General features: G+C 36.8%; 1 protein-coding gene across 1 annotated transcript; it reads left to right on the top strand.

The window, feature by feature from the left end:
• The first annotated feature begins 414 nt into the window (after window positions 1-414).
• Window positions 415-23552, top strand: LOC130545824 (dual specificity protein phosphatase 14-like). Its single transcript, XM_057320612.1, has 3 exons — window positions 415-503; window positions 11051-11222; window positions 22563-23552. Exons 2-3 carry the CDS (start codon window positions 11099-11101, stop codon window positions 23078-23080), a joined length of 642 nt encoding a protein of 213 aa, XP_057176595.1. The 5' UTR covers window positions 415-503; window positions 11051-11098; the 3' UTR covers window positions 23081-23552.
• Window positions 23553-24252: the final 700 nt, after the last annotated feature.

Below are 24252 nucleotides of genomic sequence, written 5' to 3'. Positions count from 1 at the left end.
CATATATTTCTAAAAGTGTAGGAACTTGATACATTTTGTCACTAAAAACCATGTCCTCTTGTGTGACACTAGATCCTGATTTTAAATCGGGCAAATCCATAAACAACATTAATTTGCTAAAAAAGATCCCATTCAAGATCATGTTACTGAATCCCCTGTGAGGCACATGACATGTGTACACGATACATTTTTGTTTCAAATATTACACTTTTTTGGAACCACTATAAAAGCATATAAGCAAAAGCATTGTTTAACTCGTTTCTGTAACACTTCCGTTGGTCCCTAGTCCTGTTTTCCCCGTTTTTGCACTAGGACGTTACTTTTGCCACGCTCCCTCATCTGTCCCTCATTGACATTTGCACCGGTTCATCATCATTGACTGTCACCTGCACCACATCATCCTCGTTATCCAGACACTATGGCTGTGTCCCAATTCGGGGGCTGCGTTCTTTGAAGGCTGCATTTTAAGACCGATTGCGTCACAGCAGCACGACTGAAGGCTGGTAAGGCTGTGCCGATTCAAAGTTTGCTTCAAATGCAGCCACAAAATGCGACCTTATTTCCGTGTGTTTTTAAGGATAGAACGAATGTATCCTTTACAGCCTCGGCTATCCCGAAATTCATTGCGATTCATTTTTGATAATCATTTAAAACTTTAGTTAAATAAAAGTATGTAATTTACGAAAACGGTCAATTTCAGTATTTTAATATTATATATGATGTTGTTCATTAACATTATTGGTGCATTATTGTGTTTTAAATTTGTAAGATTGGTTAATTTAATATACTGTTAGGCTGTTTTAATCTACATGAAAGTGTCATATTCTCTAAAATAAAATATCATTTAAGACTGATTAAACTCTGAATACACCAGACCAAATTACATATTTATATATTATACTGTAAGAAAAAGTACACTGTAAAAATTAAAGGTACTTTGAGGAACCATTTGGGGTTCTTTACATTGCCACGCCGGCGGAACCCTCAGGGGAAACTCAAGGCACGGCTTAATGAAGGGCGGTTCTCTGAGGAACCCTCAAGGCTTCTTGGGGATCCCTTTTATTAAAATGGTCTGGAACCATCTTGGGTGCTTCAAGGCACCATTTCAGTTTATATTTGCTATTCACAATATTTTAATAAGCAGAAATACTAAATCAAATACAACAGTTTATTGATAAACAACAACAATTTACATTGAATAAATATTTACAGAATGGTCAATATTGAACATTACTATCCTAAATTCATGAAATCACATGTATAATTAATATTGTGTTAGTGATATTGTTATAAATGAAAAGTCTTTATCTTAACAAAACTAACCAAATAATTTGCCTTAATTTTAAATATACTGTACATACAGAAATATTTCAAGTACTTTGTACAAATGTACAATTGTAAAAAAGTCCAGCAAAAAAGTAATGTCTCATAGCAAGGCCTACACCCATGGTAAAGTTGTAATTTGCCAAAAAGCAAATCCATGCGAGCTAGAGAAAACAATGCTGTTCTCTCCAAATGGGTTTCCTGCTATTACCAGGTGGTGTGAGGATCCATGTAGTCAAAGTCAAAATTATTTCTATAGTACATTTCACAATTTTGCATTGCTAAAGTAGATATGTATTTATGGCAAAAAGAGAACAGGAGCTGCGCCTGTTGGCCTTAGGTGTCCCAGGAAGTGCAAGGATGAGCATCAGGGTGGGCTGGAGCTGGGTCTGTTGGCCTTGGGTGTCCCTGGGAATAAGACATGGATACCAAAAAGAGGGATTTAGATAACGTCTCATAAAACATTACATTTAATCATTTAGCACATCACAAATTGGTTTACAAATGTAACAATAAACAAAATATTACAATGCCTGGAAGTCACTGTTTTGGTCTATGGTTAAGGAGTACAATAGGCTATTTATAGCAACAACTGTAATAATCCACTTTATTCAGATTTTCCATTGTCAATGAGTATTTTTACATGTGCAAATATAACAAATAACATAATAATGAAAATATCACAATAAATATAATACTTACATTTTTTTGCTGCTCAACTGGAAAATACTGAAAATTCTGAGAAAAAGGGAGAAAAACAACAGAATATGGTAAAATATTTAATTACAGACAATTTATTTAACATGGGTGGGGAAACCATTCAACACAAACATCAATAAATTAAAAAAGACATTCACTAAAAGTGAACATAATAGCTAAAAGTGGCTAAAAGTCATTGTTTGTCATTTAACACTAACCATTTAACGTTAGCCCCACAAGCTTCATCTTAACTTATATTCGTTAGCATCTCGGCTAAAACATGCGCTGCCTACACTGTGTAAATAAATGGTTTAAACAGCCAAAAGCGGCCATACAATTAGACGTGTCAGAGTATACATTTATATAAATAGTATATAGTTAGTATATTTAAGTTATTTATATATTTTGACTTTACTTACATCCAATGGGACAGGCGAGAGGTTGTTGCGATCCGTTATTTTGAATTCCCGCCTGTCGCGCGAGCGGAACAACACCGGTGAACACTCGTGCCACTGATGTTTGATCGCAGACTGATCGCATGCGTTTTGTCATAAGGTGATCGGTCTGCGCAGAGCTGGAAAAAGTTAAACACACATACTAACGAAAGCGGCACATGCCTTGACTCTGAGACATTGGGCCAACAGCGCCACAGTACTGTGGAGGGCGAGACTGCACAATAAACACACAGAGCAGTATAAAAAAATGTTTATTCATAATATATTAATATAATTAATTATATAATACAAATAGTAAGAAATATAAAATAATCCAAAAGCTTGCTGAAATTTTTCTAAATAACATTTAGCCTTTTCTAATCATGTGCATGATTTTAAAATGTGTGTTCACTTAGCAGGGGCCAAAAACCAAACTTTGGACTATTCTTATTCTCATAAAACATCAAAATGATCAGACACTAAAAATCCCTATTTCATGCAGATTTTTTTGGGGTTCCTCTAGATACTGTCTTGTACAAGAGAGATTCTCCAGGAACCACTTACAAGTTTACAGATCTTACAAGAACCATTTTTTAGAATTTGAGTTCCTTCAATAACCCGCAAAGCACTTTGAGGTCCCAGTGTAGTGAAAAGGTGACTCCAGAACTTCACAACTGAATGTGGGGTTATTCAAGAATCTTCTAGGTTCCTAGAAGAACCACAAAGACTATAGATGGTTCCACCATAACCCTTTTATTGAGAAAAAGAGCTTTGGAGCACCTAAAATACAGTTTAAGGTTCTTTGAGTACACAACAGGATATTTGAGGCACTTTTTCTTTTTACTGTGTAGGCTATGTATTTTGTTTTATTATAACGAAAGGGCTCGTTACGTTATTATGTTGATTTTAGTTTGTAATAATGATACTTTTCCACATGTTCACAACACAAAGTAAAGATAACTTCAAATAAAACTTAACACGTGAATTTGCCTGTCGTTCATTCTTGCTGTGAACGGATTTGAAATGATACAGCGGTGTCTTAAAACAAATACGTTCCCTGAACTTCTCCGCGATTAGTTTCGTTTTAAAGAGCTGGTTTCATGAATCTCATAAAATTGCCGGCATTGCAGTGTGTAACGTAGCTTTCCTTCAATTTTAACAATCTGCGAAGTTGTTAATCCAAAAAAGTTTATGATAAATTAAGATATTGGCTTCCAAAGTAAGGAGTCAACTCCGAACCGCCCAAACAAATCGGCTTTCAAATCTTTTGAGTGTAACATCGATACGTCACAATGTAACGCATCAGCACAATCCCCACCTTCCCGCGAAACAGGAACACTCTGACCTGCCCACTAGCACTTCAGGTAGTATTGCGTATACAACATGTCGAGGAGATGCTGTGTTTTGTGCTGTGAACGCAAATGTACTTTGTTTTCGCTGTCAAAGGATGACGATGTGAAGGATCAGTGACTAAATGTTTTTTTTTCCACGATACCACTGCAGTACAATTCCAACCTTGTGTTATGTGCTCGTCATTTTACCGACGACTGCTTCTCAAATTTTGCAGAGTTCAACGCGGGATTTGCCAGCCGCTTGACCCTTAAAGATAAGTCAATACCAACTTTTTTAGGACCAACAAGCGTCTCAGAACCACAACCTCTAAGCAGAGGTGGGTAGTAACGCGCTACATTTACTTCGTTACATTTACTTGAGTAACATTTTGGAAAATATGTACTTTTTAAGTAAAATTAAAAGTGTGTACTTTTACTCTTACTTGAGTAAATTTCTAATAGAAAATCTGTACTTTTACTTCGTTACATAACTTACATTGCGTGACGTTCCTTCGTTCCTTCATTTTAAAATATGCTTTTTAAAACGCGTTCTTTATTTCAAGGTGTCGTCTCTTTTTACGGGCATTCCTGAGTGATCGATTCTTTTGAGTCGATTCTTTTGAAAGCATTAATTGAACAATGGTCAAAACCATTTGAATAGGCTAATGAATCAGTTCAAATGATTTGTTCAGTTCGCAGCACGATCTGAATCATCTGAAGCAGGATTACTCACTCCTCGTAGCGCGAAACTTTAGAACATGCAGAACACAAAGAGCATTGGATGAAGTGGATATTAATCTATATCTATACAATCAAAACTGCAAAACTGATAAATGCCCGCCATATGCGCGCACCCGCGCGACCTGTTCGTCAGACACCGCAACATGCGCGTTACTATGGCGTTATTATAATGACAAATGTCGCGAGCGCATTATTACAAGGCGAGAGCGCATTCTTGTCATACGAGCGCGCGAATCTCTCCGCTCGCACGCCGATTTCCTTTGCTCGTGCACAAAACTGGACGCGCGCTTTCAACTATACGCTGCTCTCTTATGAATTGTCTCTCCTCTCGCTCAGTGAGCGTGTGCGCACTCAAAATGCGTTCCGTGCGTCCACGAATCCTTCGGTACTCTTGCTCTCGAGAGGTCCTCCTGTGTGTTCCAGGCATTATAGGCTGTCAAAAGTAGTCAACCAATCAGGGATAGGCTTCCACGGCGGGCCAATGAAAATGCGACCTCTTAACTACAGTAGGCCTAATTGTTAAAAATGCTTGATGAAGAGTTGTTTTTCGTGTTCTTTTCTACAAAAGTGTCATGTTAATGTGTAATTCTTGTAAAATAGTATATTGTAAATTGCTGAGTTTCATTCTTATAAAATCTTTTAATATATAAATCTTTTAATGAGTGGATTCTTGCGTGTGGGTAGGTGGGTGGATGGGGGGCACCAAGAGGTCTTAATACGCCTCTGGATCCACCACGTTCTCAGGTAACAATTTTAATATATTTGATGCAACATTATTCATCAAATGTATATTATAAATGAACGGTAAGGGAGCGTTTGGTATATTGCATAGAAGTTCAGTTGTGTGCCCTGAACTTCTGGAACACTGAATGCAGAACACTTACAGTGTGTGTCTGCAAACGCATTAAATGCATAACCAAATAGGTATAGAATATTATATGATATTTCCAAATGCTCCAGTGCTATTATTGTTTTGATATGTACCGTTACTTGTAGTAAATATTATTTTAGAATAAAGCTAACTTAAGACACCAATCTAAATTGTTCGGTAATCAATTTAGTACTATTTTGACAATATTATGTTTAGTGTAGGACATGCATGAGGACCACATGAACTTGAGGGTGTTGGCCTGTTTTGTCTGAATAACATGGTAGTTAAACTGATGTTTATATGTAGCCTACAAAGCATCCTAATGCCCCGTTCATTTCTAATACACATTTGACTAATAATGTTGCATCAAATATATTAATATTGTTACCTGAGAACGTGGTGGATCCATCTCGCTTCGTTGAAAACGTCGAGTCACTTTCAACCAATAAGATGCCATGTAAAAGGTCGCGTTTTCATTGGCCCGCCGTGGAAGCCTATCCCTGATTGGTTGACTACTTTTGACAGCCTATAATGCCTGGAACACACAGGAGGACCTCTCGAGAGCAAGAGTACCAAAAGATTCGTGGACGCACGGAACGCATTTTGAGTGCGCACACGCTCACTGAGCGAGAGGAGAGAAAATTCATAAGAGAGCAGCGTATAGTTGAAAGCGCGCGTCCAGTTTTGTGCACGAGCAAAGGAAATCGGCGTGCGAGCGGGAGATTCGCGCGCTCGTATGACAAGAATGCGCTCTCGCCTTGTAATAATGCGCTCGCGACATTTGTCATTATAATAACGCCATACGTTACCTGTCAGACACAGAGACGTGGGCTTGCAGAAATATACATTTGAAGAACAGAAGGAAGAAAACTTGTTGATGGGCGTGTGGTTCACTGTTTACTGTTTGTTTACAAGTAAGAGCGTTTCACAACACACACGTGACACAACACGAGAAAACATGAGCTTTGTTCAAAAGTGTGTATTTCATTTAAGAGAGCACTGCAGATGTTCTAGAATCTAGATCATTTTAGGAAATGCTCTGAGTTTAGTTCATGCTTTAGTTTGACATGGTCTATTATTCTAAATAAGTTGTGTAAACTACATTGACATCAGGACTAGATGAAATTTACAGAAATGCTTGTCTCTTCTGTGTTTGTCTATTCTTTAGTCTCTGTAGTATATTGCAAAGATATCTGCTTATGATAATTAAAAATATTGATTAAAATGTAATATTAAAATATTGGCGTTAATATTAATTTTATGTAGTAGGCCTATATAATCAGATACAAAGTAACTAAGTAACTAGCTACTTGAGTAGTTTTTTCATTGCATACTTTTTTACTTTTACTCAAGTAAAATTTAAAATAGTGACTTTTACGTTTACTTGAGTAACAATTTCTCAAGTTACTTGTACTTTTACTTGAGTAAAGATTTTGGCTACTCTACCCACCTCTGCCTGTAAGTATGATAAATACGTTATGTGCACATGTTAAATTGAGGGCTTACAATATAAAGTAATTGTGCTAATCCATGTTGTATATCTACAGCTGTAGGTTTCAGGTAAACAACGTATAACAGTGTTACAGTTTTAATAATCCAACTCTTATTTAATACTGTGGCGGTTATTGTAGACTGTTGTCGTTCTACATGTCGTAGTATTGTACAAACTGTATCCCTTTATCGTTTAGTCACGGTAGCACTTTGCTAACGTGTCTCACATTATGGTTTTGTCAAGTGTGCCAAGTTTAGCTGTGGTCACGATCCCCTTCAAACAAAACGGTTTGCTTGTCATTATTTTAAAAACGGACTGCAGCACTATATCATTTTATTATGTAAAGGTGTGTGCATTATCTTTGGAAGCTCTCACTAACTTTCTCAGTTACTCCTCTCTGTATAATCAAAGTAATGATAAACTTTTGGATAGAGCTGTTGTTGTTCTCCCACAGCTATGACGAAAAAAGATCAAAAGAAAACAATAGTCTGAATGGTTTATGAAGATAGATAGAGTACTTGTGATATGGTAATACTGATGCCATTTTTATACACTTACAGCGTCTTTGTTTACAAAAACCTTCCTGAGATAAGAACTGTGGTAATGGGCGTTTCATTTCTGACACGCAGTGTATGGAGAAAGACCAATCACAACTGATTGGGCCAGTTGGCCAATCGGAGCACACTGGACTCGCGGTAGGGAGGAGCTTAGAGAAGCGGAAAATTTGAACAGCTTCGGAGGAATCGTTTAGGGATCTTTGAGAAATGGATAGATACTAAATGCATATTTTAAGAAAATAGCACCGTTTTTTTACCTTTGATACATTTGAACATGTTGTTGGGGACTCTAATACAACATTAGGACACTTACAAAAATCTTTAAACCTGCTCTTTAAAGGGGTGATATGGCACGAATACGTGTTTTTCTGTGTCTTTGGTGTGTTATAAGTTGCCCATGCATGTATTAGACACGTAAAATTGCAAAAATGAAAGTGTCGGAACAAAAGATGCATTCTATCTAAAAGCGAATGCTCACCCAGACCTGCCTGAAACGCCTCGTGTAACCACACCCCCACAAATCTACGTCAGTTCCTGGTATGATTTGACTAAGACCGCCCAAATGTATAAGCAAGTCAGTACTGTCAGTACAATTGCTTTGGAACCTGATGTTCCAAATATGGTAAGAGGCGTTACATTTCCATCACACGCTTGCAGTATTCGACCAATCACTACGCACTGGTTAACTGGCCAATCATAGCACACCTCGCTTTTCAGAGCGATGAGCTTTGTAAAAAATCTGCACAATTCAGAGAGGCGGGGCAAAGAGGAGATACAAACATGCACAGTATGTGGAAAATACAGCGGTTTTGAACCTTAAATAGTGTATACACATTGCATTACATCTAAAACAAACAATAATATTAATTTCAGCTGTGTCATATCACCCCTTTAAATAGGGATGCACCGAATGTTCGGCAACCGAACATATTCCGCCAAAAATAGCAAAGAAAGTGTGATATGAACAAGCAGCAACCAGCGTAGAGACTGTGAGAGATGCGATTGCTTTATTAATGCAGCAAATATGTCGGCAGTGTCAGAGAAAGACACAGCACAGAACTTGCCGTGCCGGAGTAAAATTCTGATTGAAAGAGTCTTTACCGGTCGGTAACTTGTTTACTTCAGACTTGAGTGGGCGGTCTGACAGTATCCCCAAGACCCTTTGACATCATACAGTGGTCGCGTGCACACGGTTCCCTGAACTAAACAACTTGTCGAAGTAAGTTCTGTGCATCCCGGCCACGAGTGCCCCTTCTCAGAGAACGGTGACAGTCAGCTTTTGTGGGCAGAGTTTGGAGGAGAGACGTGAACTGAAATGGTTGTCAGTCAGAATTTTTTTTCTTTAGATAATTTTGTGTAGCCTATAATAATCCAACAGTTTTCCTTTATTCATATTTTCAGCTTATGTTGAATGACACTTTTTAATGAAGTGTTTTGTTGTAGGGGTACAGAGTTCAGTACATTCTTTCAGCAGGCCTAATATAGGCCATTCAAGAAGAGAGAGGGCTCTTTTTTTTTAGACTAGGCTCTGCTTGTTTTGCTCAATTTTATTTTAAGTTATATTATATTATATTGAAAAGCAAGACAAAATATAAAAAGCACATTTTGACCATTCAGTTTATGCAATAGTGAAAAAATTGGCTAATAAAAAGAAAAAATACGAAAAGCCATGATTGGTGTACAGTATTCGGCCTTCGGCCAAGTGTTTCATTTTTATTCGGCTTCGGCCAAGAATTTTTAATTCGGTGCATCCCTTAGTTTTAAATGTTTAAAATATCACATTGTTTGTCCTCAGGCTCATTAAAATCCGTCACAGCAAACAGCGCATACTACTAACACAGTTTTTTGTGGAGATCTGTGAGCACTTATTCCGTGCTGCCTCATGGAGCATTGGTACGCTGAGTGTAGAGTTAACGGAGAGCAGAGCGCTGTTGCTGAGTGTGAGGGAAACTGCTTGTGTAACCAGTCACTCGCACAGCTCCTGTAACTAGGGGACCTCGAATCGGGCGTCTGCCAAGCACCTCTTGAGGTCAGGAAGTGCACCTTCCCTAAGACCTGCACAGCTCCCTCTCTCCCTAGCCTGGCGTTTGTTAAAAAGTGTTGGAAACACTTAAGCAAATTAATATTTTTGAAACCTGGAATACTTCAAAAAGAATTTGTGCAAGTTTCTCCTTAAATTTCTTATAGAAATCTGTCATGGTTCTGCCCCATCTTGTCTTGCTTTTCTTGATCTAGTGGCAGAATCATGACAGAACCTCTTGTTTTATGTGGGGAGAGGCATTCTGGCCCTGTTGGCCTTCCATATGCTTTCTCCAGGTCTGGTCATTGTTCCTGCCCTCTCGTTACCTCATTATTGCTTGTAATGATTTCATGCCCCACACCTGTTCCCTCTTGATTTGTCCCCTGAGTTTTCTATGTCTTACCCGAGGGGGCAAAGGGAAAATTCTAGTTCACCCCAATGTGAATCGGAGAACTCGTTAGCTTCCTCTGGCTGTCAAAGAAGAGAGTTTTCCCTTCGTGAGTAACACAGAATCTTGCAGGGTACAAGAGACCGAATCTCACTCCCTTCCCGTAGAGCCGAGACTTCACATCTTTAAACGCTGCTTGCTTTTTCCCGAGATCAACACTGAAATCTAGTCATCTGAGGAAGATATTTCCTACTGATCGGCACCGCATATACAGTATATATTGTTTTCTTTGTCGTTCATGGTCAGTGTCTGTCTTGTTTAGCTTTGTATTGCATTTACATCAATAAATAAGGTATTTATTTCAACTAAGGTAACTAAGGAATCACAGCACGTTTTAAAACAAACTTTATTTATTTACAGGCTAAGGTGACGACCCTATTTGATCTTCTTAGAAGGAAAATTCTGGCTTTTAGGTATGGAAAAGATCTTATGCTAAGGCCAAATTCATTAACATTAGTTGCAGTGAAATGTACATTTTCATGTTTCAAGTTGTTGAAATTAGCATTACTTCATATATTTTTAATGAACGAATGAATTTACAAAGAACAACCGCTCTGAACAAGTTATGGTAATAAATGAGTTATTGTTGATCATTTAATATTACGTTGGTATTTTTATAGAATGTTAGTAATGTTAACGAATTCTGTGGCTCACCAGTTTTGAAACATTTTAATATGGTGATGTGAGCCGAGCATAAAACGCGATCCGGGCATCTGGTGTGTAAACTTAAAATATTTAAACTAGACTGCGTTCTGAGTGAACAAAGATTTAGGAACACATGCAAATGATTTTTTATATTTTCTGTACATTATAAAATCATTACAGATGAAGTGAAGAAGCGTTAAATAAGACGTGACAAATCTAAGGTCTTCTGTAGCGGTAACTTAACGCTGTGGTGAAGCCGTTTTAAATTCTTATGAAAAATACGAATATTCAAATAGCATTTTTAATTTTCAAATAGTTATGCGCATCGAATATTCGAACATTCGCGCACATCGCTCATTCAGTTCACATCAGCTGACCACTGGGATCAGTTCTTGTACTTCTCTTCTTCTCACTATACACCACCTTAAGGCATTGGGTTGTCTTTACCACTGCTATGCAGATGATGCTCAGCTTTACCCGTCATTCCAGCCCGATGACCCCACCATCTCTGCATGCCTTCTGAACATCTCTTCCTGAATGAAGGAACATCACCTCCAGCTCAAACTTACCAAGACAGAAGTCCTTGTAATACCGGCCAGCTCATCCATTGAACATCACTTCACAGCATTCAGCTTGGATCTTCAACTCTTACACCTACCAAGTAAGAAACCAGGGGATGATGCTTGATGACCATCTGAAATTCACTCAGCTCTTAGTCTAAACTCTTTGTTAGATCGGATTATACGTTCTTGTTATTGATCCAAAATGATACCATATTGTTATTCCATCCTGTTTTTATTTTTATTATCAGACAAGGAAGAACATCTTCAGGAGACGAAGTGATGAATGAATAAAATGAGCAGACTATTGAATAATCATTATCAAGACCCTTGAGAATGAGACCATTGAAAAAGCCATATCTGTTTGTGAAAAAAAAAATACAAACAACATCCACATAAGATTACAGTAAACAACATTAAGAAGAGTAATACAGAATAGAATAGCTAGGTAAAACGAAATGAATGTATAATATAAAAGGAGTAAGGAATAAAGGAACAAAAGTATAAGGAATTAAATACAACACAAATATGTCTTTACTCTCAAGTCAGAATTGAATAATCTCTAGAAAATACACACACAGTTGCTTTAAGAAATTCAGATCCTACGATATCATCTTGTTATTTCAAGATTACTGCTGGTTGGTTTTCCAGCCAATGCGACCGTGCCCCTACAAATGATCCAGAATGCAGCAGCACGTCTGGTCTTCAATCAGCCCACGTCACCCCCCCGCTGATTTCACTCGCATCAAAGTTAAGTCGCTGACATTAGCCTTCATTGACTCCATCACTACGAAATATATTCCACAAAAGAGGTCTTGCTCTTCTTCGTACTTTTCTTCCTCAGTCCTCATCCAGCACATCTTGTCAGGAATCGGGAGGCAGAACCCAAGCGAAGGCAGTGATGATGGAAACAAAGATTTTAATAGAACAAACACAAAGCAAAAAACCCACAAGAGGGTAAAACAACAGAACAGGGGGATAAGGTAACAGATTCAACAGGACACAATAAACTGACTAGACAAAATAAAACAATACTTGACATACACGAAAACTGACATGACGCAACGCAACATCATACAGGGTAACAGACCAAATAGCACAACGAACGAGCACAAGACGGCAAACACAGGAGAATTATATAGGGGAAACTAACAAGGGATAATTACAAAGGGACAGGTGTCAGGAATGAAACACTGATGGGAAGCTAAACGAGGAAACGAGGGGGACGGGGTCAAAGACGAGACTGGAGAACGCATGACCATCTTAAACAAACAATGATCATGCGTTTCCACACAAAACACGTGAGACTGTCATGACCCTGCCACAAGACTAGAAAATCATGACAAGGTGAGGCAGGATCATGACAACATCTTTTGACTTTTACACATACTTAAAATGGTTCATTCTGTGCAGAGTTAGTAAAAACATCATTAAAAACAAATGTGAAAAATTTTAAATCAATGGGCCTCATTCATAAAACACGAGCAGAATGATTTTTTGTGTAAATGGTTCGTAAAGTCGTTTTGACGTACATTTTCGGATTCACGAAAATGTTCGTATTTTCAAAATGTTAGTTGGTACGAAAGAAGTGTTCACCTGCTCCATACCACGTGTAAATAGTGCGTAACGTTCTGTATTCTTTTAGACAAACTGATGACATGTATCATAATGATATTTCACGAGTTTTTTTGCCCTGTCTTTTATCATTTTTTACTTTTTAGCTTTGGGTAAAACGCAGAGCTCGTCACTATCCTTTTTTAGACAGCCGTCCAATCACAGGGGAGAAGAGGCGGGACAAACACTACATTGACCAACTATCACGCACAACAATGGAGAAGTTAATATTAATGGTTACTGCATTTTCATATTAAGCAATATTATTTGAAATAAGATACTAGTAACAAGTAGGCTAAATGTTGCGGATATTCTAAATCACAGCAACCAACGCATCTACGAAATAACGCGCAGAGCCTCCAAAGCGTTCTCAAGCACCACCAGCAGGTCATTTTCAGAAGAGCACCAGGTATTATTATTGTAGCTGGCTAAAAACGCTTTGGTGGACACAGTTTAATGGATTATTTTTTTGGTTAAGCATACAGCCTATTGGTATCTTTTGCATTTATGCAATATTATGTAGCCAAACCAGATAATAAAGTCCAGAGGATTCCAGCATTCCTAGATACACAATTTGCTTAGCTGTAATTCATAGGCGGGGATTATGCTAACGAATGAGCGTGCATGCGCCCCGTTTACGAATGATTGGAATTCATTAACATACACACATTTTACTACGAAATCTGACGTTTACGAAGTATTTGTGATATATTTACGAATGCTTCATGAATGAGGCCCAATTTGTTTTTATATGTTTATGATGATTTACAGATGTCATGTTTTGCATTGATGTTATAATAAAGAATGTAGTGCATTGTACAATTTGTCAAAACGTGTAAAATTTGTCATTTAATATAACATTTACCAGGTCGTGCTATGACAAAGGCTGTCTGATTGTACTAGACCGAATAGTTTTCTGTATCTCATGCTTATAGTACTTTTCCGTTAAGTTTCTTAAGTAGCATATGTGTGTGTGATTTAAAGTTCTAAAAATCTCAAATGCAATTTTTTGATAACATGTTTTAGTGATTTCTCAGAGAGATAAAGGAGTAATCATCATAAAGCCCATTCTACGACCCAGAATTCGCCCCACATAAATTTAGGGTCAGTGGTCGCAACTGGTTATGTGGCTCTTTTAGATCAATGTGAGGGAATGCAAGATATTCACTCCATGTTTACATTGATTCTTTTGTTGGGAGAACATTTTAAAATCAGATTTCTTACAGTGTACTAAAAAGTGGATTATGACTTTAAGAATAATTTTACCAATGCCTCGTGATATTCAGTAAAATCTAAACATATTTTAAATGTTGTCTGTGATCCAAAAGCTTGAATTGTATCCAATCATAATTCAGTTTTCCATTTTTGTACCATGTCTTGAGCCCTCTTCATTTGTTTATCATGTTGGCCAAAAGGTTTTTAAAGAAGGAAGCGACAAAGTTGCCTTTGGAGACAACAAAATCTCATTGGCCATACAGTATGTATTTAAATGATTGACTTTGTCTAAACTCTGTGTCATTAAACTTCCTCTAGCATCAAGATTTTTTCTCAATTGATGTTAAACTCTTGTCATTGTATTTTGTGTTTTTACTCAAAAACTGCAGTTTCTTGCCACGTTTTCAAATGCTTTATTTAGTGCAACATCTGCCTTGCCACTGGGTTTTTACACATTTAAACAAATCCAGTAATTTCTCCTCTATTATATCCATGTACACTGAAAAAAATTTGGAGTGAAGTTTACTTGAAAAAAGCTAGGCAAGGTTTTCCACTCAGGAAATGTTAGTAAATTGATCAGAACTGTCCAAGTAAATGCTAAACCCATGTATAAGTAGTTTTTACTAGAAATTCCCAAGTACGGGGTCAAGTAAATTTTACTCATCCTTTGTTTGTAAATTTTATTTAAGTAATGCTTCTAAATATACTTAATATTTCTTAACAAGAGTCCTAGTTATCTTTTCCTCAGTAGTCTTTACTTGTTTGTTTTTTGTAAATATTACTTGAAATCATATGAGGTATTAATATGTGTTAAGTAAAATGTATCTGAAGACCAAAAACGCTGACAGGTATTTCACAAAAATACTTTTATTCAGTGTTTGAATTCAAATATTTAACAGCTTATTTAAAAAACAGAGAAACAAATAAAAAAGGTAATCAAATAAATCAATTCAGATCCATTAAACCACCTTCACATTTCCTCTGGCATCAGTTAAAAATGTTTTATTGGTGAGAATGGTGAGTCCAATACCTGTGGAACAGATGAACATGGATGTTAATGCCACAATTAGATTATTTGTCATTAATAATTCAAATGAACTTATTGACCTTAATGCATTGAACATAGGCTAACGTTATACCAATTTTTAAACGTTAGAACAAATTAGTTCAAGATCCACCATTCTATCTGTAACAACAACGCCAGTTCAGAGCTAGCTAAGGCAGAGTTAGCTAAGGGTAAGTTAACACAGTAGGCTACTGCAAGTTTATCAATATCATATTGGTTATATACGGAGCATAAACTTGATTTAACTTTATGAATATGCATTACATGGTTAAGTTATTTGTCTAAGTTACGTAATGTTAGACATACGAGACTTGACACTACGTTTAGCAAACTGAACACTGTCAACATATTAATAGCTTAACTTAGCATCACGTTAATTCTATTATCCATGTGCATAATAAAAAACAACCGCGTTTGCAAACGTTGTCCAGAAATGTTAGCAATACCGAGACTCAATAACAAGAACTCGAACTCAAACAAACCAGCGAAAATAAAGTTTATTAACGCTGCACTATGCTGCAAACGTTACTACATGAATTAAAAAGAAAACATTTAATGACTTACCATAGTTTAATCCCCTCAGGCTGAAAAAAATGTTTCGATGCGCAAGCTTTCCTCAGGCTCTTCGCGCCAGTTGTAATGTCCGAAGTGCGCACGCGCAGCTATTATATGGCTGTGTGGAGTATAATTTACTTGCGTTCATCAGTTTTATACATCGCTTAATTTAATGACAAAACACCAAGTAAATATTACTTGGCATTTTCATTTAAATTTACTTATGTATTAGAGCACAAATAATTACAAAGGAACCTCAAGTAACACATTGAATTAAACGCGACATTTTAAAGTAGAAAGACAAAATACAACTTGCTTGTAAAACATACTCGAGTAATGCTAGCTTTATTTACAAACTCAAAAAATCATTTTTTACAGTGTAGTCTTTTTAATCCCCTCCACCTTGATCATTCCACTTCGACGTGAAAGAGCTGCATCCAGTGAAATGGAGTCAGGCACAGCAGGATGCAGGATGAATGGTGTAATGCATCAGAGGTCTTCTAATACAAGAGGACAAAAATGTACTTGATAAAATGTTATGTTCATTAAGCTTGCCAATGTCTCTCTGCACCTTCTGTCTATGATTTATTTTATATTCTGTCCCAAATATTGAGAAAAATAAAATGAGCATACAAAGGAAGAGAAATTTGCACTTTATTGTTTTTAATTGGAAAAATGATGTTAATTAACCAAGGTGCTTGCAGGCATCCATGTGCAATAAATGCTCCATTATCGACATGAAAACAAAACAGTAAAACTCAACTCCTCTACGCATTCATGAATGATGAAAACAGAATCGTAATTAAATATCATTACCGTTACTGTAATTTTAGTTGTAGTTATAATTCAAAGTGTGATCGAGTGGAAAAACAGTGACGTCGGGGCAGAGAATGGCATGCAGGTTCTGATTTTCTTTTTTACAGTTATTTTATAACCAGCTGGTGTCTGTTTAACAAGCCCTATCAAATAAGGATGTCTCAATTTGCATTCACAGGGACAGTTCCCCCAAAAATGAAAAGTATGTCATCATTTACTCATCCTCAGATTGTGTATTGCTGAAGATATTTGAAAGAACTAACCACGGATCTCATCCCCCATCAACCCCTGTATTTATTTTCCCTACTATGGCAGTAAATGGGGATGAGATCTGTTTGGTTACTTACACATTATTGTAGTTTTGTATATTGCAAATAATATTGTTAGTGAGAACGGAACTTAATGCGCTCTGGCCAGTCAGCAGATGAGCGCAACATTAGATGACGAGCTTGACACGTCGTCATGGAAACCAAAACAGCTTTTAAAAAAAATCTCACTCCAGCGGGGACATTTTTTAATATACGTGTGAAAGGGTGAACGTAGAATGGGTCAATTTCGCATCACTTTACGTCAAACGTCCCAGTAATGTTTTATATTAGTTATAGTCTCTGAAAAACTGAACATAAACAGAAAAACACATTACATAAACATGGTGCTGCTGATGATAAGATCTGCGTACGTCACAGCTTCAGTCAGAGAGTCCGCTTCAGTCAGATCGTCAGCTTCAAGGTTGTTTCTGCACAAGTTTGAAGATGCCTTCGTTCAAGAGACGTCTCACACGAAGGTAACACACGCAGTTTCACATATTAATGTTGAGAACGGTACCTATAGAGTAGTATTGCATACTTCATACCTTCGAAGAGTATTTAGTTTGATCACATTTAGAAAAGACAGGTACCTGGAGGCGCACAGTGGGCGGAACTAAAGCACGAGCACACAATACATGATCGTATTATCCATAACTGTTGATTCGCTATAATAAGTTTGCGTTGTTTAAATTATGCACGTGCGCACGCCAGTTGCCACAGAAACACAGACATGACTCAGATTCACTCAAGACTGCATCTAACAACTAGCCTCACTGACAAGCAATTGGTTGGGACTAATCAGTCTTACTTTTCACATTTCAATTTGCCCAATCTACATTTTTATGTGACTGACTGAGAGAAGTTATGAGCAGACTTGAAGAAAATAAGTAGATGACTAACTTCTAAGACCAGTCGAAGCAGTTAATGCAACCGTTCCCAGCACCTTTAACGATGTCAATGAGTCAGAATGCATGTGCTTACAGGCATTACGTTGCTCCTATGGCATCTGAGAGGTGTACAGCACAAGCGACACCACAACAGCCGAGTGGCTGCTTGACATATGCCAGCCTTCCATCTCTTTTTCAAACGCCTGGCACTGATATGCAAACGGTTGCCATGGGTGCACCGCTGCAGTATGGTGCTTGCTTGAGTCCCTCCGTACCTCCTGCCATCCCATCATCTTTCTTTTGGGCTTCCTCTTCCAGTAACATGGACGAAGAACCCATGGAAGTTGATGATGAGGATGAGGATGACTATGGATGGAGACTGGATAGTTGGCTTTGACGTTGTTCGATATGTGATGTAGGACGTCTTAAGTTAACATTAAAATATTTTTTAAAGCTATAGATTTAAGGGATTGACAGATAATTCTGTTGTGTTATGTGTGTGTACTCTATGAACTTTTAGATTTTTGATATTATATAATAAACGTCAATTTATGTTATTCTATGTGTTTCCTATGTTATGGATATACATAAAATACATTTTAAAGCTCAATAGCATTTAAAGGGAATGACTTACAGCCACAAAACTTACTGTACTGTGTTCATGTGTGTGTACTCTATGAAGCACACCTTTTAGATTTTTGATATTTATTATAATAAACCGTCAAATTATATGTAAATATTCCTATGTGTTTCACTACTGTATGGACTCATACACAAAAATACCATTTTTAAAGCTCAATAGCATTTAAAGGGAATGACTTACAGCCACAAAACTTACTGTACTGTGTTCATGTGTGTGTACTCTATGAAGCACACCTTTTAGATTTTTGATATTTATCATAATAAACCGTCAAATTATATGTAAATATTCCTATGTGTTTCACTACTGTATGGACTCATACACAAAAATACCATTTTTAAAGCTCAATAGCATTTAAAGGGAATGACTTACAGCCACAAAACTTACTGTACTGTGTTCATGTGTGTGTACTCTATGAAGCACACCTTTTAGATTTTTGATATTTATCATAATAAACCGTCAAATTATATGTAAATATTCCTATGTGTTTCACTACTGTATGGACTCATACACAAAAATACCATTTTTAAAGCTCAATAGCATTTAAAGGGAATGACTTACAGCCACAAAACTTACTGTACTGTGTTCATGTGTGTGTACTCTATGAAGCACACCTTTTAGATTTTTGATATTTATCATAATAAACCGTCAAATTATATGTAAATATTCCTATGTGTTTCACTACTGTATGGACTCATACACAAAAATACCATTTTTAAAGCTCAATAGCATTTAAAGGGAATGACTTACAGCCACAAAACTTACTGTACTGTGTTCATGTGTGTGTACTCTATGAAGCACACCTTTTAGATTTTTGATATTTATCATAATAAACCGTCAAATTATATGTAAATATTCCTATGTGTTTCACTACTGTATGGACTCATACACAAAAATACCATTTTTAAAGCTCAATAGCATTTAAAGGGAATGACTTACAGCCACAAAACTTACTGTACTGTGTTCATGTGTGTGTACTCTATGAAGCACACCTTTTAGATTTTTGATATTTATCATAATAAACCGTCAAATTATATGTAAATATTCCTATGTGTTTCACTACTGTATGGACTCATACACAAAAATACCATTTTTAAAGCTCAATAGCATTTAAAGGGAATGACTTACAGCCACAAAACTTACTGTACTGTGTTCATGTGTGTGTACTCTATGAAGCACACCTTTTAGATTTTTGATATTTATCATAATAAACCGTCAAATTATATGTAAATATTCCTATGTGTTTCACTACTGTATGGACTCATACACAAAAATACCATTTTTAAAGCTCAATAGCATTTAAAGGGAATGACTTACAGCCACAAAACTTACTGTACTGTGTTCATGTGTGTGTACTCTATGAAGCACACCTTTTAGATTTTTGATATTTATCATAATAAACCGTCAAATTATATGTAAATATTCCTATGTGTTTCACTACTGTATGGACTCATACACAAAAATACCATTTTTAAAGCTCAATAGCATTTAAAGGGAATGACTTACAGCCACAAAACTTACTGTACTGTGTTCATGTGTGTGTACTCTATGAAGCACACCTTTTAGATTTTTGATATTTATCATAATAAACCGTCAAATTATATGTAAATATTCCTATGTGTTTCACTACTGTATGGACTCATACACAAAAATACCATTTTTAAAGCTCAATAGCATTTAAAGGGAATGACTTACAGCCACAAAACTTACTGTACTGTGTTCATGTGTGTGTACTCTATGAAGCACACCTTTTAGATTTTTGATATTTATCATAATAAACCGTCAAATTATATGTAAATATTCCTATGTGTTTCACTACTGTATGGACTCATACACAAAAATACCATTTTTAAAGCTCAATGCAGTTACCCATTAGATTGAATTATTATAACCGCATATATGATTCTTGACACTCTGTAACTCTACAAAAAACCATTTAGCTCATCATCAAAGGAAACTTACAGCAACTTATGTACTGTGTTCATGTGTGTGTACTCTATGAAGCACACCTTTTAGATTTTTGATATTTATCATAATAAACCGTCAAATTATATGTAAATATTCCTATGTGTTTCACTACTGTATGGACTCATACACATAAAATATCTTTTTAAAAGCTCAATAGCATTTAAAGGGAATGACTTACAGCCACAAAACTTACTGTACTGTGTTCATGTTTGTATCAGCTATAAAGCACACATTTAGATTTTTGATATTTATTATAATAAACCGTCAAATTATATGTAAATATTCCTATGTGTTTCACTACTGTATGGACTCATACACAANATCCTGTTATCGGGAAGCCAGAAATGATAGATCTAACTATCCTGCAGACTGATATGTCTATTATCAGACAAGGAAGAACAGCTTCAGGAGACGAAGTGATGAATGAATAAAATGAGCAGACTCTATTGAATAATCATTATTATGACCCTTGAGAATGAGACCGTTGAAGAAGCCATATAATAATTGGTCAATGATTGAATGAATATTCCAGTAATTAATATTGATAACTGTTCTTATAGTTATATGCAGTGTGTAGCCTACAGTAAAAAAAATACTATTTTGGAAGGCATGTTCTGTAGTCATATAATAGAATGAGCAACAACTCAATCACTGTTACTTGTATTAGAGGACATGGTATCCTTTGCATTATTTTCATATTGCTTTTTGGGAGTTTTATAAATGTTGTATTAGTTCTAAATTATCCCCCCCCCACACTTTTTTGAATAAATAAACTGGTGTTAATGATGAATGCCAATAAAATAGATCATTTTATTACTGTGTGATTCTGGTTTAAGAAAAAGAGTAAATAAAATATTAAATCAATATTCTGACATGTGACGTCTCTTTTCCCCTCTTTTTCAAGCTTGATTTATTTCATGATTTATTAAGACTGTGGTAAGTTGTGAAGTAATTTTTATCTAAATGCTAACTGTCATTTTTTAGAAAATGACAGCTATACAAATGTTCGACCTTTTAAAGGAATCGGGTAGTTTAGTTACATGTAATTACCCATTCCCTAGTACGAATAGTTTGAATAAATGCAGGTTAAATTAAATCTATCACCGTTAAAAAGGTGCAACAAAAGTTTTTTCACAACAATGCCATAGAAGAACAATTTTCTTAAAGGTTTGTATAAGCAACATTGTTCTTAGTTTTTATGATCTAATGAAACTTCCATGAAACAGAAAGATTCTTCAGATGTTAAAGGTTCTTTATGGAAGCATTCACCCAGAAATGCTTCTTCTATGACACTGTGAAGCACCTGTTTAGGAGGTAACTCACTGCACTAACATGTGGCCGCTGAAAAGGACAAGAAATGACTCAAACATGTATCAGACTCCGACTCAATGGTCAGTCTGGCAAGTGGCAAAGCATACACAGACAAATATGGCTTCCAAAAGGAAGAATGAATCTGTGTTCACTGTAACGCTGATGAGAATAAGACAGACACACTTTTTCCTTCATTTTAATACATTTTAAGAAAGTGAGAGACAAACATTTTCACAAAATCTCAAACCTCGTGCCACAGTTTCAGAGCTCTTCAGAAACAGATGGATTGCAGATGTTACTGGGGGATACACAGCTGCTATTACATTCAATTACATTTCTGTTTTTACATTTATTTATTCATTCAGATGTTTCTGCGTTTATTCCCCTATTGATACTGTTTAGTTCTCTATCAGCCTCTGGGTGGCGCTGCCGCTGCTCAAGCATGACAGATGAAAGAAGAGCATACAAGACGTGACAGTGGGGCTAAAATGGCGAACACCACGAGATCTTCTCAGTGACAACCTCTTTATTACAGTGTATTGCGGTCTAGATTGCAGAAGGTTTATCCTCCTGCGCTGTGAATTTGCTATCCATTGATGCTGGCGTCTTCATGTGCTGTTTATAAGCGCTTCCTTGTCATAAGCTCTCAGTAGACAAAACCACAGTGAGTTACTCAGATACAGTACTTGCACAGATTCAGGGGAAGAGATTAGCTACATGCCACCACAGTCTTCACTGTTATTAAAGTTTCAAAAGATACGTGTCTACTGCTACGCAGGCTATAGGCCAAAACGATCACTTTTTAATGGTAGTACTTAGTGCACAGCACTCTTGTCACTGTACTCCTACAAAGTACTGAGTAATCAGTAGGGATATAGAATCTATAATATAATGTAAAACGTGCGGCCGTACATTTTTCAGATTAGATATTTATTGGCCCTGTCATTGGTTTGACAATGGACACATTTAATGCATTAAGTCGTTTTGGATAAAAGTGTCTGCCAAATACATGTAAATTGTAATATAATTACATTTTGCCTGTGGGTATATGTCCTCTGCAGTCACTAGGATGATCTCCCAGGTCACTCCCTCTCTGTACCTGAGTGGAGTGGAGGCCCTGAATCAGTCAGCACTGTCCCACAGAGGCATCACCCTGCTCGTGAATGCCTGTGCCGAGTATCCCTGCCCTCAGTACCAGGGGGTGGACTGCATCTGCGTACCTGTAGAGGACCAACCTCACGCCCCTCTGGACCAGCACTTTGACAGTGTGGCCGAACGGATCCATCAGAACCGCAGTGGAAGCTCACTGGTGTTCTGCTCGGCAGGTAGAAGCAGGTCTCCTTCTCTGATCATGGCGTTTCTCATGAGGTTTGAGGGAATCTCACTTCTTCAGGCTCATCAGCAGGTTCTGGTAGCTCGGCCTTTTATCCGTCCAAACGCGGGATTCTGGAGACAGCTGCTACGGTACGAGAAGAAACTAACTCAAAGAAACAGCATCAAGATGGTGGCCACCTCACAAGGTGTCCTACCAGAAACCATACAGCCCATAGGGGACTCATTATGCTGCCTTAATGTATAATACAGGACGCGTTGATGAGGTTTTGAACAGAATATATGTTTTCAGATCGAAAAGGGCTCATGACTTTACCATATTTGTTTGTATCATTTGTTTATCATGTTGGCCAAAAGGTTTTTAAAGAAGGAAGCGACAAAGTTGCCTTTGGAGACAACAAAATCTCATTGGCCATACAGTATGTATTTAAATGATTGACTTTGTCTAAACTCTGTGTCATTAATCTTCCTCTAGCATCAAGATTTTTTCTCGATTGATGTTAAACTCTTGTCATTGTGTTTTGTGTTTTTTAATCAAAAACTGCAGTTTCTTGCCACGTTTTCAAATGCTTTATTTAGTGCAACATCTGCCTTGCCACTGGGTTCATACACATTTAAACAAATCCAGTCATTTCTCCTCTATTATATCCATGTAGGTCTTTTTAATCCCCTCCACCTTGATCATTCCACTTCGACGTGAAAGAGCTGCATCCAGTGAAATGGAGTCAGGCACAGCAGGATGCAGGATGAATGGTGTAATGCATCAGAGGTCTTCTAATACAAGAGGACAAAAATGTACTTGATAAAATGTTATGTTCATTAAGCTTGCCAATGTCTCTCTGCACCTTCTGTCTATGATTTATTTTATATTCTGTCCCAAATATTGAGAAAAATAAAATGAGCATACAAAGGAAGAGAAATTTGCACTTTATTGTTTTTAATTGGAAAAATGATGTTAATTAACCAAGGTGCTTGCAGGCATCCATGTGCAATAAATGCTCCATTATCGACATGAAAACAAAACAGTAAAACTCAACTCCTCTACGCATTCATGAATGATGAAAACAGAATCGTAATTAAATATCATTACCGTTACTGTAATTTTAGTTGTAGTTATAATTCAAAGTGTGATCGAGTGGAAAAACAGTGACGTCGGGGCAGAGAATGGCATGCAGGTTCTGATTTTCTTTTTTACAGTTATTTTATAACCAGCTGGTGTCTGTTTAACAAGCCCTATCAAATAAGGATGTCTCAATTTGCATTCACAGGGACAGTTCCCCCAAAAATGAAAAGTATGTCATCATTTACTCATCCTCAGATTGTGTATTGCTGAAGATATTTGAAAGAACTAACCACGGATCTCATCCCCCATCAACCCCTGTATTTATTTTCCCTACTATGGCAGTAAATGGGGATGAG

Source organism: Triplophysa rosa, linkage group LG22 (genome assembly GCF_024868665.1).
Source record: "Triplophysa rosa linkage group LG22, Trosa_1v2, whole genome shotgun sequence".
NCBI classification, from domain to species: domain Eukaryota; kingdom Metazoa; phylum Chordata; class Actinopteri; order Cypriniformes; family Nemacheilidae; genus Triplophysa; species Triplophysa rosa.
Note: the sequence above shows the minus strand (reverse complement) of the source record. Positions and strands in the feature narration are given on the sequence as shown.

What these genes read in the sequence shown, in the direction of transcription:
- LOC130545824 (XM_057320612.1), top strand. Translation starts at nt 11,099, where the DNA reads ATGAAGGAACATCACCTCCAGCTCAAACTTACCAAGACAGAAGTCCTT. An exon ending in TCAACTCTTACACCTACCAA is followed by an intron (nt 11,223 to 22,562) that starts GTAAGAAACCAG and finishes TGTCCTCTGCAG; the next exon opens with TCACTAGGATGATCTCCCAG.